The sequence below is a fragment of the Drosophila arizonae genome, chromosome 6 (assembly GCF_054131065.1).
Source record: "Drosophila arizonae isolate 15081-1271.41 chromosome 6, UAZ_ARI_1.0, whole genome shotgun sequence".
NCBI classification, from domain to species: Eukaryota; Metazoa; Arthropoda; class Insecta; order Diptera; family Drosophilidae; genus Drosophila; species Drosophila arizonae.
The window spans coordinates 528,075-542,180 of NC_142926.1; the positions used below are offsets into that span (position 1 = coordinate 528,075).

At 40.7% G+C, this 14,106-nt stretch overlaps 1 protein-coding gene and 1 long non-coding RNA gene across 9 annotated transcripts; one reads left to right on the top strand and one right to left on the bottom strand.

Moving 5' to 3' along the window:
• Window positions 1–815: 815 nt before the first annotated feature.
• On the top strand, window positions 816–14,097 carry Hcf (Host cell factor). Of its 5 annotated transcripts, none has more exons than XM_089472855.1 (13): window positions 816–982; window positions 1,197–1,665; window positions 2,158–2,467; window positions 2,774–2,985; window positions 3,037–3,234; window positions 3,292–3,443; window positions 5,852–6,988; window positions 7,059–8,336; window positions 8,396–8,621; window positions 11,955–12,118; window positions 12,179–12,433; window positions 13,144–13,504; window positions 13,563–14,097. In XM_089472855.1, exons 2-13 carry the CDS (start codon window positions 1,317–1,319, stop codon window positions 13,706–13,708), a joined length of 4,788 nt encoding a protein of 1,595 aa, XP_089328981.1. In that variant the 5' UTR covers window positions 816–982; window positions 1,197–1,316; the 3' UTR covers window positions 13,709–14,097. The 5 variants fall into 5 exon arrangements, with proteins under 5 accessions (XP_089328981.1, XP_089328982.1, XP_089328983.1 ...); XM_089472856.1 differs by having other exon boundaries at window positions 11,958–12,118; XM_089472857.1 differs by having other exon boundaries at window positions 817–982; window positions 3,292–3,437.
• On the bottom strand, window positions 8,546–10,379 carry LOC149268299 (uncharacterized). 4 transcript variants are annotated; one of them, XR_016270817.1, is made up of 4 exons: window positions 9,837–10,378; window positions 9,587–9,754; window positions 9,478–9,527; window positions 8,546–8,667 (listed from the first exon to the last, which is right to left on the bottom strand). It is a non-coding gene; the product is annotated as an uncharacterized LOC149268299 (long non-coding RNA). The 4 variants fall into 4 exon arrangements; XR_016270815.1 differs by having other exon boundaries at window positions 8,616–9,387; window positions 9,837–10,377; XR_016270816.1 differs by having other exon boundaries at window positions 9,478–9,754; window positions 9,837–10,379.
• Window positions 14,098–14,106: the final 9 nt, after the last annotated feature.

Consider the following 14,106-nt stretch of genomic DNA (forward strand, 5'->3'; position numbering starts at 1 on the left):
TGCATGCTCGTCGCGAAAACATTTTCATTATGCGCACCAACGCTTTCATACTCTTCCCACAAATAATAACGCAAACGCATGGCAAACGGTTTGAAAAGTTCGGTATACTCTTCACTCAGAAGGGAAGACATGGGTTCTTGTTGCGAAGAAATTTCAATTCTTGTGAGCGCTACTTGTGCTCACATGCAGTACATAGTACATGTAGCAAGGGACAGTGTGTGTGTGCATGCTCGTCGCGAAAACATTTTCATTATGCGCACCAACCCTTTTATACCCTTCCCACAAATAATAACGAAAACACATGGCAAACGGTTTGAAAAGTTCGGTATACTCTTCACACATAAGGGAAGGCATGGGTTATGCTGCGAAGAAATTTCAATTTTCGTGAGCTGCTGCTTGTGCTCACATTGTGAGCCTCACATGTATACATACATATACACATTCGAGAGAGCAGAGAGCATCGAGAGAGAGAGAGAGAGCAAGGGAAACATTGAGCATAGAGGGATCTTTTGTTCAAAAGTTGACCATCTCGGTCGAGCGCATGAAGCGAAATGATTGTGCGTTCGTATTTTTTCGTAGCTCGAACCTAAAAGTAAGGAGCCGAGCGAGTCCAAAGCTGTCTGGGGTGCTAAAGCCTCAAAAAAAGCGTGCAAAAAGCTTTCCACTAGTTGTCTAGTCTATGTGTTCTCTGGTTAGTGGTTTTACGCAGTATACGATTTAATTGAACATTCAATTCGATTTCAATCTATTTTATTTGTACTCTTTTGGAAATATCGATATATCGATATCTGAATTGAAGGTGCAATAATTGCAACTCTGATTATGATATGCTGGTCTGGTTAGGTCCCCTTCTTGTGAGAATTTCCTATGTGTGCGTCGCTGTCGTTTTCTTCGGCTTTTTTTGCACATTGTGTATTAGATTGTTTTATATATAAACCATTGAATTGTTTATGTTACCAAGGACTTAACAGTTATCTAATTGGTAAGCGTACATGGTGAAAATATACGTTAATTTAATAATTTAATATGTTTGATAAAATGGTGCTAAAAATTGATAAATTTGTAAGCGTCCATTGACGGCATTGCCAGGTCAATATAAATTTGCGAGCATACATGTACATATACAGTACGCATTAAAAGTAATTCTGTGCTTCTCAAATGTACATCATAATATAAATATATTTGTATTTTTACAGACTCTACAAGAAAATATGCATTCATGTATTGGTTTGGCTAAGGTTGCTTACTGAATATAAACATTTAAAGTATTCACTCTGATAAGTGGATAAGCATATCCATATATAGAGATCTTTAAAATGAATAGCACAGAATTTGCTGGAGCGAATAGTTCCCTGGGAAATGCTGTGGCCGATGCACTGAATTCAGAGCAGACGATACGCTCTACTAACACCCAAGTATCATCTGGCGGCAATGGTTTGGCACGCGTCGACATGGACTTGGATCCATATCAGACGGAAGACGCGACCAACCACAATTTGGGCAACAACTCATCGGGTGGGTTTCGATGGAAACGCGTCCTTAATCCAACAGGTCCTCAACCTCGTCCACGACATGGACACCGGGCCATAAATATTAAAGAGCTTATGGTTGTTTTTGGAGGCGGAAACGAAGGAATCGTTGACGAACTCCATGTTTACAATACAGGTATATTTTGTACATACTATTATTATATACATAGATTATATATTTACATTTAAAAATCAAATATTTGATATTTATATTAATGTCATCTTTAAATAAAAATTGCTTAATAATTAAAACATTTTATTTACTGATCGAGATTCAACTAAACGCCCATTTCATTGAATTCCATTTTATTGTTAGTGTCACTGGTATGATAACCAATGTGCCTTTGGTCATGGTCTTCGCATCAGCTTATTTAAGGACATTTACTATTGTTTTATCACTAAGCGAGCAGCACCTAGCGATAAAACATCTAGCGTTAATCCCTATATATTTATGTTTTTCGTTAAAATACAATTGGACGATATTAAATTAGTAGAGTATTATATTATTTCATAGATCGATAATAGAAGGCATTCGATGAGAGAACTTCTGCTTAAATGTAATGCTGCTCGAATATATATGAATAAGCTAGGCTTGGGTTTAGTAGTAATATTTCTTCCATTATTTTAGTGACCAATCAATGGTATGTGCCCGTGTTGAAAGGAGATGTACCCAATGGATGCGCTGCATACGGATTTGTTGTTGAGGGAACGCGCATGTTTGTCTTTGGCGGCATGATCGAATATGGGAAATATTCAAATGAGCTCTACGAGTTGCAGGCCACGAAATGGGAGTGGAGGAAAATGTATCCAGAATCGCCAGATAATGGAATGTCCCCGTGTCCTCGACTCGGCCACAGCTTCACTATGGTTGGCGAGAAAATATTTCTCTTTGGCGGACTGGCTAATGAATCGGATGACCCTAAAAACAATATACCAAAGTAGGTAGAATAAATACATTTTTGCAATGCTCTCAGCTGACAGTATTGCATGTATATTGTTATTGCTCTGAGTGTCAAATCTTCTGCTATGAAGAACTCAAGAACTCATCTTTTCCCTTCGGAATTGAAAAATTATTAGCGGGTGTCTCTTTTGTCTCTAGACTGAATAGCTTAAACTGTAAGAGTTTTGTTCACTCTGCTGCTACCTGTAAAACTTGTTCTTATGGGCTTCCATTACAGACGCATATAGATCGATTGCTTCGGGCTAGACTCAATCATATATCTATATTATCTATTTGCAAATAGGTATCTAAATGACTTGTATATATTGGACACTCGCGGCGTGCACAGTCACAATGGAAAGTGGATTATTCCAAAGACATTTGGTGACAGCCCTCCACCTCGCGAGTCACACACTGGAATATCATTTACAAGCAAGCAAACTGGTAAATTAAGTTTACTTATATATGGTGGCATGAGTGGTTGTCGCTTGGGTGACTTATGGCTTCTGGATACAGGTACGCACTCTTCGCCTTCATCGATAGTTGTCTGACTCCGTATAATTGCAGAATCTATGACTTGGGAAAAACCACGCACCCGAGGCCAAGCTCCGTTGCCGCGTTCTCTACACAGTTCCACAATGATTGCAAATAAGATGTATGTTTTTGGAGGCTGGGTTCCATTGGTGATCAACGATTCCAAAGCGACCACAGAACGGGAATGGAAGTGCACAAATACACTAGCTGTGCTCGATTTAGGTAGATTAGGTAGATCGGTACTAATAGAATATCTATTGAACTTCATCCTCTCTTTTCCTTATGCAGACACAATGATTTGGGAGAATGTCACCTTGGATACTGTTGAGGAAAACGTTCCCAGAGCTCGAGCTGGACACTGTGCAGTTGGCATTCAAAGTCGTTTATACGTATGGTCGGGTCGAGACGGTTACCGCAAAGCATGGAACAACCAGGTTAGGGTGAGAAATTATCTGTTACCACTGTACAGTGCTTATCATAATTATAGCCCACTTTTAATCCACTTAAACGAATCGGCTGAAAATTTTTCCCAAATGGAATATTTCCTCAAAATCTTCAAAAATGAGTAGTTCAATATTTCAATTATGAATGGCAAAAAACTTGTTCACTTAAAATTCACGATTTAATAACGATTTCTTAAAAAGAAGTAAAAAACAAGGAAAAACAGCACCATTTTCTGTATCAAAATTATAGCCCATATTCATATTTTTGTAAAAAAAAATCCGAATTCGTTGCGGATTAATGGAAAAACTAATGTTAATACTTAATCCGGCCTCCATTTGTCTTAGTTAACTCAAAAATTCTCTTCCTCATTGAAACCACTAAATTTAATAAAAGGTCCTTTTCGAAACTTTGTTATTTAGTCATTGTCGTTTAGAATTTGCGTTTTAAGATATCCAACTGTCTCCAACTGGCGATTTTTGGCATACACACGTCTTGCAAGATTACCCCAGACATTTTTATCGGGTTGAGATCCCCAAAACATGCTGGCCAGTCAAGGACATCAACATGACATTCCTCCAAACACTCTTTTGTACGTCTGCTCACATGGATTCTGGCATTATCCTGTTGGAAAACCATTGGTTTCTCACGTAATTCCCTTTAATATGGAATGAGAATACTATCCAGAGCCTGAATATACTCTTCACTGTTCATTCGGTTCGTTACAAACTTCAATTCCCAGGTACCAAATGAAAAAAATGGACCCCAAATCATGACGGAGCCACCTCCAAAGTTTGTCCTTGAAAAAAACATAGGATCCTTCCTCAAATCATGCTAATAAGTATCAAACCCATCAGGACCATCCAGGTTAAACTTCTTCCCATCAGAAAATACGACCTGTTAGGGTAAAAATTTATAAATATACTGTAAGCCAAAAGACGATGATTCAAACGCGCGTATGTCAGATCGGCCGCAGTATGTCCATCGGCAAAACCAAGTCAAGCAACCTTGTGGCGACTTAGCAACATGGATGCTTTGGTCAGTTTAGACCTATTTATGATTCCTGAGCTCTTAAGTACTCGCCAAACAGTCATCGCTGACATAGATTCGGCCACATGTGTGGCCAAAGCTATACAAGCGGTTGGGTTGTTGCTGGCTTTCTTAATAATTTTGCGTTTATCGTGCGCAATTAGTAACGGCTTTCACCCAGTACGTCTTCTTGATCCTTATTCTTCGCGGTTAACCCAAAAAAATTTTAATTACACTTAGACTTTTTTTCAAAATTCGTAAAATACTCGAAATAGACTCTCCTGACTCGAAAAGTGAGAAAATACGGCCCTTTTCATAATAAGATAATTGTTTTCCAAGCGGAATCTCTTAAAAACTATCTAAATTTACTTAATTACAATGTCTGTAAAGCCAAAAGTCTGTTCCGCACTTAATAAATTCAAATTTGCGACAGTGGGCTATAATTATGATACACAAAAATGCAAGCAAAAATGCTAGCACAGAGCAAAAGTTAACGGTTCTTTCTTAGTTTTCCATAAATTGAACTAAAATTTTGATCAAATCTACTGAACGTGCTCCAGTCTATAATGTGCTGTAAAATTTATTTTTAAAAAACCTTAAAAATTTTGTTACAACGGGCTCAAAGTTTAAGTTGCAGGGTGGGCTATAATTATGATAAGCACTGTAGTACTAATAGAACACGTAAGAAAGCTCTAGTTGACACCGCTCGACTTCGAGATCCCCTGAACCCTTCGAGGAACAACAACAATTTCAACAATTCTTGACACACTCACAAACACACATGTGCATGCGCGCATAAACATGCATTGGCTGCTACGGGAACCTAATTGTTAAATAACTTTCTTATGAATGAAACTTTCAGATTGTTATATACTAGAATGCATGCATTTGCCAAGGCACAAATCTCTAGTATTTCAAATACGCATTTCACAAATATTTTGGCGAGGGTTGGATAGTGGGGTAGGGGTAAAATATAACAAAAATCAAAGTTCTATAAAATACATATAAATCTACATTTAAAATTTGGAGACTCTAGCTCTAAAGGTGTAGGAAATATAATAAAAAAAACTTATTTTCGATAAGCTTTTTATTCGATAACAAAATATCGGGAGTCGTTATCGATTTTTTGGGAACAAATTTCAAATCTCTAGCTCTAATATCTTTTGAGATCGATGCGTTCAAATATACGGACGGACGGACAGGGCTAAATTGACTCAGCTTGTCACCCTGATCAATAATATATATACTTTTTGGGGTCTGCCACACCTCCTTCTCCCTGTTACACATTTTTAACAAAACCAATATACCCTGATTTCCCATTGAAAATGAGTTCAGGGTATAAAAAGTACAATTTTATCATTTTTGTCTTTCTACATAGGTTTGTTGTAAGGATTTGTGGTACCTGGAGGTAACCAAGCCACTCTATGCGGTGAAAGTGGCGCTAGTTCGAGCATCGACCCATGCGCTAGAGCTCTCGTGGACGGCGACCACCTTTGCCGCAGCCTATGTGCTGCAAATACAGAAAATTGAACAAGCGCCAGCTGTACCCAATACAAAACAACCCCCCGCTCAAGGCCAAACCCTAGCTCCACAGCCTGCGACTACCGCAAATGGTGGTGAGGGCGCCCCGCTTGTCGCCTCGGCTGCCCTCAAATTCGAAAAGAATCCCATTTCGGTCTTGCATCTAACTGGAGCAAACAGCCCAGCAGCAGCAGCAGCAGTTTCAGCAGGCACAGCAACAGCGGCCACAATTACAGCTGTTAGTAAGTCTGCTCAATCGTCGACTGTTTTTGTCACCCAGTCGCAAGTCAAAGCGGCACCGGGATCGTCGTGCGTGTCTGCGGCTGCAGAAGCAGGCGTAACACCTTCGATTGTTGCAGTCCAGCAACAACCACAACTATCGATTATCAGCAGCACAGCAACAGGTGTGAACACAAATACTCGCGGAGATAGTGGGGGGATAATACAGAAGTTTAGACCTAGTGCTTCAATTATCAAAACATCTGCCTCTCAGGCAAACCAGGATGGCCAAAGTGTTGCTGCACGTGTCGGTGCGCACTCTGTGACGGCGCCTAGTGGCGGCGTAGTCCTTGCCACTTCGCAGTCGTCAGCTGGAGGACTACGAATCATCCCTGGCATCTCCACTAACACAGGCATCTCTGGTGGGCAATCCTTGCGACTGACCCCATATGGCAGCAGCGCAAGTGTTGCTGGCGGAAGCTCATCAACTACAACAATACTAAAAGCTTCGCAGCCGAGCGCTGCGGTGCAGACAAGTTCGTCGGCTGTGGCGACGACAACTACGTCCCTAGGTGGCAAGCAATACTTTATACAGAAGCCTCTCACATTGGCTCCGAATGTACAGCTGCAGTTTGTGAAGACTAGCGGTGGTGGCATGACGGTGCAGACTCTGCCGAAGGTCAGCTTTAATATTGCTAAAAGCGGCGGCGGTGCCCAGGGTCAGGCAATATCTATTAGCAACCAACAGCTCAGTGCTGGGTCGACACCAAATCAGGTAATGCAACTTTATATATACATATATATCATATTAGAACCACATTTAATGTCTTCGAATTTCGTATCAGATTGCATCAGGCAGCACTGTGCAGCCAAAGACAGTGATGGCTGGTGGAACGACCCTAATAACATCGTCTTCGGCGACGAGTGCAAGTGGACAACAAAATCAACAGCAACAACACCAACAACACCAGCAGCAGCAGCAGCAATCGACGATCCAGCAACAAAAGTCGATTGTATCTGGCAATGTTTTAAAACTAGTTACTCCACACACGATGTCTGGCGGAAAATTGATTATGAAGAACTCCAACATACTGCAAATGGGCAAGGTCACACCCAACGTGATGGGCAAGCCCGCCTTTGTCATCACTAACAAGCAAGGCACCCAGCTGGGCAATCAGCAGATAATAATAGTAACTACTGGATCTAGTCTGCGCACTGTGCCGGCCAGCTCTGTGATGAGTAGTGCTGGCAGCGCTGGGTCCACAAACATAGTCAGCATCGTTGGTTCCACTGGTACAACGGCCACACCCATTGCTACTGGCGTACAGCGCACAGTATTAACCGGTCAGAGTAATGTTAAAATGGTGCGCAATATCCAGGGGTCCGCAGGAGCAGCTGCAGGTCGCCCTATCACCCTCACCTCCGTTAACAGCGGCGCCGTCGCAGCTGGCCAGAAGCTAACACAACAAAAGACCGCCGTATACATTGGAGGCAAGTCGGTGACTGTGATGAGCGCCAATTCCAGCATATCCAGCACACCAGGCACGAGCTCGACCAACAAGTTAGTCATGTTGCCCGGAGCAACAGCTGCGCGCAAAGGGTTTGTGAATATTTTCAATGCGGGTGGTGCCGCTGGTGCTGCTGGGGTCGGCCAACGCACATTAGCATTGACAAGTAGACCGACGGCACCGGCAGTCAAGACGACCGTGCATCAGCTAAAGGAGAAGCAGGAGAACAGTGTTGCGAAGGCAGCGATCGCTATTGCCACAACGGGTGAAACCGATACCGTCGATGACATCATCGAGCAACTGGACGGTGCTGACGATCTACTAACTCCGACAAAGGATAAGCCACAAGAGCTGGAGGATATGGAGGATGGGGACGGGACTGTAATTGCTGCCACGTCCTCAACCACTACATCGCCATTAACATCAACACTAACGTCAACATTAGTGCCATTGGCAGCCATGTCGAGGACCGCCGAAAATCCATCAACAGATATCCAAATGGCAGATCCAGCGATTGATGATATTTCCAGTGTTAGCAGCACGACGGATGTTCAGAAAAGTTCCGTCGCGGCTGCACCTGCGATTAACGATAAGAACGATAACGTCGACTCGAATGTAAGCATATAATTGGGAAAACTTTAGATTTTGTTCACGGCTTTAACGCATCTTTCCAGTCTGGCTGCATAGCTTCAGTTACAACCACAGCAACGAACTTGAATCTGCCGACTGCTTCGGAGACTGAGGCTGCAAATATATTAACTACAATTAAATCGGGCGAGGGTTTAGCGAGCAGCAGCAATACCATATCAAAGGATACTGGGATATCCACAACGAGTGATTCGGATGCATCACAAAGCCAATTAGCAATATCTGCTCTACGACAACATCATCATCAAAATGGTTTGTTTAAATCAATCATATTCTATTTCTGTTTATTTCTGTGTACCTGTACAGATACATATATTTATACCCTGAACCCATTTTCAATGGGAAATCAGGGTATAATGGTTTTGTTGAAATGTATGTAACAGGGAGAAGGAGGCGTGGCAGACCCCACAAAGTATATATATTCTTGATCAGGGCGACGAGCTGAGTTGATTTGGCCCTGTCCGTCTGTCCGTCTGTCCGTCCGTCCGTCTGTCCGTCTGTCCGTATGTTTGAACGCGTCAATTTCCGAAGATATAAGAGCTAGCTTCAAATTTTTTGTAAAATGTTCGTAATTACAGCGCGGATATCGAGTTTATCATTAAAAATCGATAACTCATCCCGATCTTTTTTATCGATAAAAAACTATATCGAAAACTAGTTATAAAATTATATCTTCTACACCTTTATTGCTAGAGTCTCCAAATTTTTAATGTATGCTTATATGCAATTTATACAATTTCAGTTTTTGTTAAAATTTACCCCCCACCCCTATATTCACCCCCTCATCAATACATTTGTAAAAGACGTATTTCAAATACTAGAGACTTGTGCTTTGGCAATTACATGCATATCTATGTTATAATCATAATCTAAAAGTTTCATGAAGATCATATGTCCACAAAAAAAGTTATTAAATAATTGAGTTCTCATAGTAAGCGCACACTGCCGCCCATTCCTTTTTATGCTTGTGTGTGTATGTGTGTGTAAATGTTTAAGTGTATGTGTGTGTGTTTGTAAGCTGAAAGACGCGAAAAATTATTGAAATAGCTATTATTCCAAGGGTTCAGGGGATCTCGTAGTCGAGTAGTCTCGAATAGAGCTTTCTTACTTGTTTTACTACGTATATGTTTTGGATGCCTCAATCTTGCAAAATAGATACTGTTGAGCGAATACATAGTTACGTATTGATGCATAGTTACGTATTGATGCATAGTTACGTATTGATCTTTATTCTTCTGAGCCCGGGCTTTATACCCAGACTCATGCATATTTTCAACCCTTAATTCTAGTGCCTCTTGCTGAGTGTGAAGGCTCAGCATTGGAGTATTACATATTCTCATCCTACCATTGAGTTTGTAAGGCGCAGCGCTTGTCTCTTGCACAATCTGTGACGAGGGTTACAAGGGTTAGCGTTCATCAGTCTGTTTATAGAGTCCGCACATGTGACATCTCTTCCTATCACAATACCTGCTAGCCGTTGAATGCGTAGGAGGCATGTATACGATGTATGTTCATGCCTAAAAATTCTGCGGGGCGCCAAAGCGTGTAACATCCAATAATTGCTGTCTGTAGATTTCTTTTTAGACTCACGAAAGTGAAATGAGTATATTGGTTTTGTGCAATGTCCGTCTTGCTGTCCGTCTGTCCGTATGAACGCAATCTATTTCGGCGCTATTGAAGCTAGAGACATAAAATTTGGAACACATACTCGTGTATATCTCCGATTCATAAAGTGTAAAAATTTTCCTGATCCGCCCCCTAGGGGCGTGGCAAATCGGAAATGCAGAAATCATATTAGTTGAAGAGCTAGAAAGCTAAAATTTGGTATGTAGGTCCGCGTCGACCACCCAAGATCTTCGCCCATTGGGAGCGTGGCAAATCGGATAAAACTCCTAAAGTTATAAACCTAGAATGCTGAAATTTTGCACGTAAGCTGATGTTTTAATTCTATAAAGAGGGGTAAATAAAAAAAATATATATCTAGGCCTACTAGGGGCGTGGCAAATCGGACCCGAAGATATAGTGATTTTTTGAATTCTGCTATATTTTAGGCACTATTGATGCTAAACACCTGAAACTTGGTATATATACGAGGGTTGACCATTTATGTCCAACGAGCTATGGTAGATATATGTCCGCCCATAGGGGGCGTGGCAAACCGCAAAAGTTTACATCTCCTACAGTTTAAGAGCTAGAAGCTTCAAATTTGGATAGTTGAGTTACTGGTCCTCTGATCGATTCCCTAAAAATAATTTTGACGCCTCTTGAGGGGCGTAGTATATCGAAAAATACCCTGTAATTTTCACATTTTTTGAGCGTAAGAATTCTAATTTTGCATTTAGGTTACCGGTTGCTCGTTCTAAGAACTGGCTAAAAATGGGTAGTCTACGGCCACTAGGAGCGTGGCAATCGGCATTTAAAATGTCAGAATCGCGGCATTTATTTGCGTCAGCCATCTATTTATGTATTTGTACATATAAATACGCTTAATAGATATTATTATATTACATAATACGGAAAGAAACACCCAAGCCGAATAGCATGTTAATGTCAAAATAACTAAAATAAAGACCGCCGGCGCTTCAACATACAGCACCACCGCGTCGTTTCGAACAACAATAGTTAAAACGAAATCACATTATTGTTATGACGCCACATAGCAAAGAAATGCCATTGTAGCGACAGGAAATTCAAAAACAATGCAAAGACAAATCAATCGCAACGAGATTCTTAGAATATGCTAGAGCACGCACTTATGTGTACATACATGCACACATACAAATGAGCGCGTGTAAGGCTAGGATGCTTGATGCTATGCGTGCAGACTTATATATATGTATGTATATGCGTATATGTATTTGAGGGCTATTTAAGAAGAAACTAATTTAAACTTATAAAATTATTCGACTAAGAAACAGAAAAGTATTAAGTGTCATTCATTCAAGCTCGCACCTTCCCAATAAAATATCTATTTTATACAAAAAAGAAATACGTATGAAAAAAAAAAAAAAAAATAACATCGAAGAGGTTCGATCCTTCCCTACTCTAGCAAAATTCGCGTCGCCCTTAGCACCCGCGCCACTGCTTTGCTTGATAAGCCAGTTGCTAGAATAGAATAGCTTAATAAGAGAGCGATGAGTGTGTGCACATGTATAGGAAAATCGCGCTGATCTGCTGTTAGCTTGAAAAAAATTGTATAAATTATATATGTATGTAATTTGAATGTAATGATGCAATGATCATAGCAATAGCTATCGATGAGTTTCCAATTTTAATGGGATCATGCCCTGATTAAAAATTGCACTATATACTCTGGTTGACAGCGTTTGGGCTGTGAATGAGTATTCTGCAATCGGTATCGCCCGACTGCAACGTTCTTACTTGTTTAATAATATATAGAACAAATACAAATTTTATAATTGTCAGTATTCTTGACTTATTGGCAATCCTTATGGTCTTATGTTCGTGCCTCAACACTGTAGTTTTCCGTATAGCCTTGGTGCGGGGTATTCACTAGTTTGGCGCATCCGAATAGAGCACTCTTAATATTGAATAGTAAAAGGTTTTTATTCCAAAAATTTACAGTAGACGGCTCTCATTTGGAGGCTTTGGCATCGGCAGCTGTTATGCAAGCGGCCACCGCGACAGCGGATTCAACTAAACCAAGTATGAGCCTATTGGATAGCTTATCCGCTGCCCATATTGGTAGCAAATCGAGTGATCAACTGAAAAGCTGCAATGACAACAATGTAAGTCCGTTGTGTACTATATTATATAGATCGGTTATAAATTAATATTTTTTGTTTCAGCCTTCAGTAAATGCTACCAATTCAACGATCGATGACAACGATAAGTGGCATACTGTGGGAATATTTAAAGATCTGTCCCATACTGTCACTAGCTATATTGATTATAAGTACTTTAACGAGGCTCAGCTAGAAAATTTTGATGCCGATAATCTACCCGACTTATCTCAATATCCGCGTATTAGCTTGGATCCGGGTACCGCGTACCGTTTTCGTCTGGCTGCCGTTAACACGTGTGGGCGTGGCGAATGGGGAGAGGTTTGTGTTAATTTGAATTTTTATACCCTGAACCCGTTAAATTTTAAATCAGGGTATAATGGATTTGTTGAAATGTATGCAATAGGCAGAAGTAGGCGTGGCAGCGCGACGAGCTGAGTCGATTTGGCCTGTCAGTTTTTTTTTCAATATCCGTATATATAGCGCGCATATCGAGTTTATTTCCAAAAATCGATAACTCATCCTGATATCTCGTTATCGATTAAAAACCTTATCGAAAATCAGTTATAAAAATATATCTCCTACATCTTTAAAGCTATAGTATCCAAATTTAAAATATATGTTAAGATACATTTTATACAATTTCGATTTTTGTAAAAATTTGCCCCCCACCCTTAGTTCACCTCATCATCCTTAAGTTTGTAAAAGGCGTGTTTCAAATATTAGAGACTTGTGCTTTGGCAAATACATGCATGTCTATGTTATATTGATAATGAAACTGAACTGAAAATCTCATGAAGATAGTCCACCCATAAGAAAAGTTATTAAACAATTAAGTTCCCATAGTAAGCCATCACTGAAACCAATGCGTGTTTATGCGTGCGTATGCCTGTGTGTGTGCATGTGCGAATAATTATTGAAATATCAGTTGCTCGAAGGGTTCAGGGGATCTCGTAGTCGGGCAGTCTAGAGCTTTCTTACATGTTTTTATAGTCATCCATTGTATATGTATATAACATTTGCATTTGTAGATCTCAAGCTTTAAGACGTGCCTACCTGGTTTCCCTGGTGCCCCATCAGCCATCAAGATATCCAAGGATGTTAAAGAGGGTGCGCACCTGACATGGGAACCGCCACCGGCGCAAAAGACTAAGGAAATAATTGAATACTCGGTTTATCTGGCTGTCAAGCCGACAACAAAAGACAAGGTAGCATCACCTCAGTTGGCGTTCGTACGCGTCTATGTTGGCGCGGCCAATCAATGCACAGTGCCTAATGCGTCGCTATCCAATGCGCATGTCGACTGCTCCAATAAGCCAGCCATTATTTTCCGAATCGCCGCACGCAACCAAAAGGGCTACGGGCCCGCGACGCAAGTCAGATGGCTGCAAGGCATGTATACGCATGCACACTTAGCTTTGATTTTTGTATTCACCCACCCCATTTGCAGATCCCACAACAACCAAGCTACAAGGCGCCGCAAACGCAACTAACTTAAAGCGCAACCAAGAGAAGAGTGGAGGAACTTCTTCTACAAGCAGCTACAGTTCGCCCCAGAAGCGGGCCCGCAGCAGTGGACTGCAGGGAATTGACTAAGTGTGTCGTCATTAAGCGTATATAATTGCAACTTGGATTCTAGCTGTACAGTTTCTTTAGAAATGGAATAGCTCAGTGTATCGTCCGTACGGAAGCTACTCCAGAAACCTATTTGTACAGTGTCAGCAGTAATCGGATCCATTTGGAAATGCTTCCATTAATTAAGGACCATCAGCTCCATAATAATAAGCAAGAGCATGGCGTGGTTAAACGAATTAGACTCTAACTAGCGTATTTTAACGTCTTAAATATACACATGAACATTTACACACTTACATGATCACACACACACCTAACTTATTTTAAGTCATGAAAGTCGAAAGTAATACACTCACCACTTATAATATGCAATTTATTCATTTTCGAGAATAAAATACAAATGTATGCAATTATTCAAT

Coding starts and splice junctions, on each gene's coding strand:
- Hcf (XM_089472855.1), top strand. CDS start 1,317: ATGAATAGCACAGAATTTGCTGGAGCGAATAGTTCCCTGGGAAATGCT. Junction 1,666..2,157: donor ACTCCATGTTTACAATACAG/GTATATTTTGTA, acceptor CCATTATTTTAG/TGACCAATCAATGGTATGTG. Junction 3,444..5,851: donor CATGGAACAACCAGGTTAGG/GTGAGAAATTAT, acceptor CTTTCTACATAG/GTTTGTTGTAAGGATTTGTG.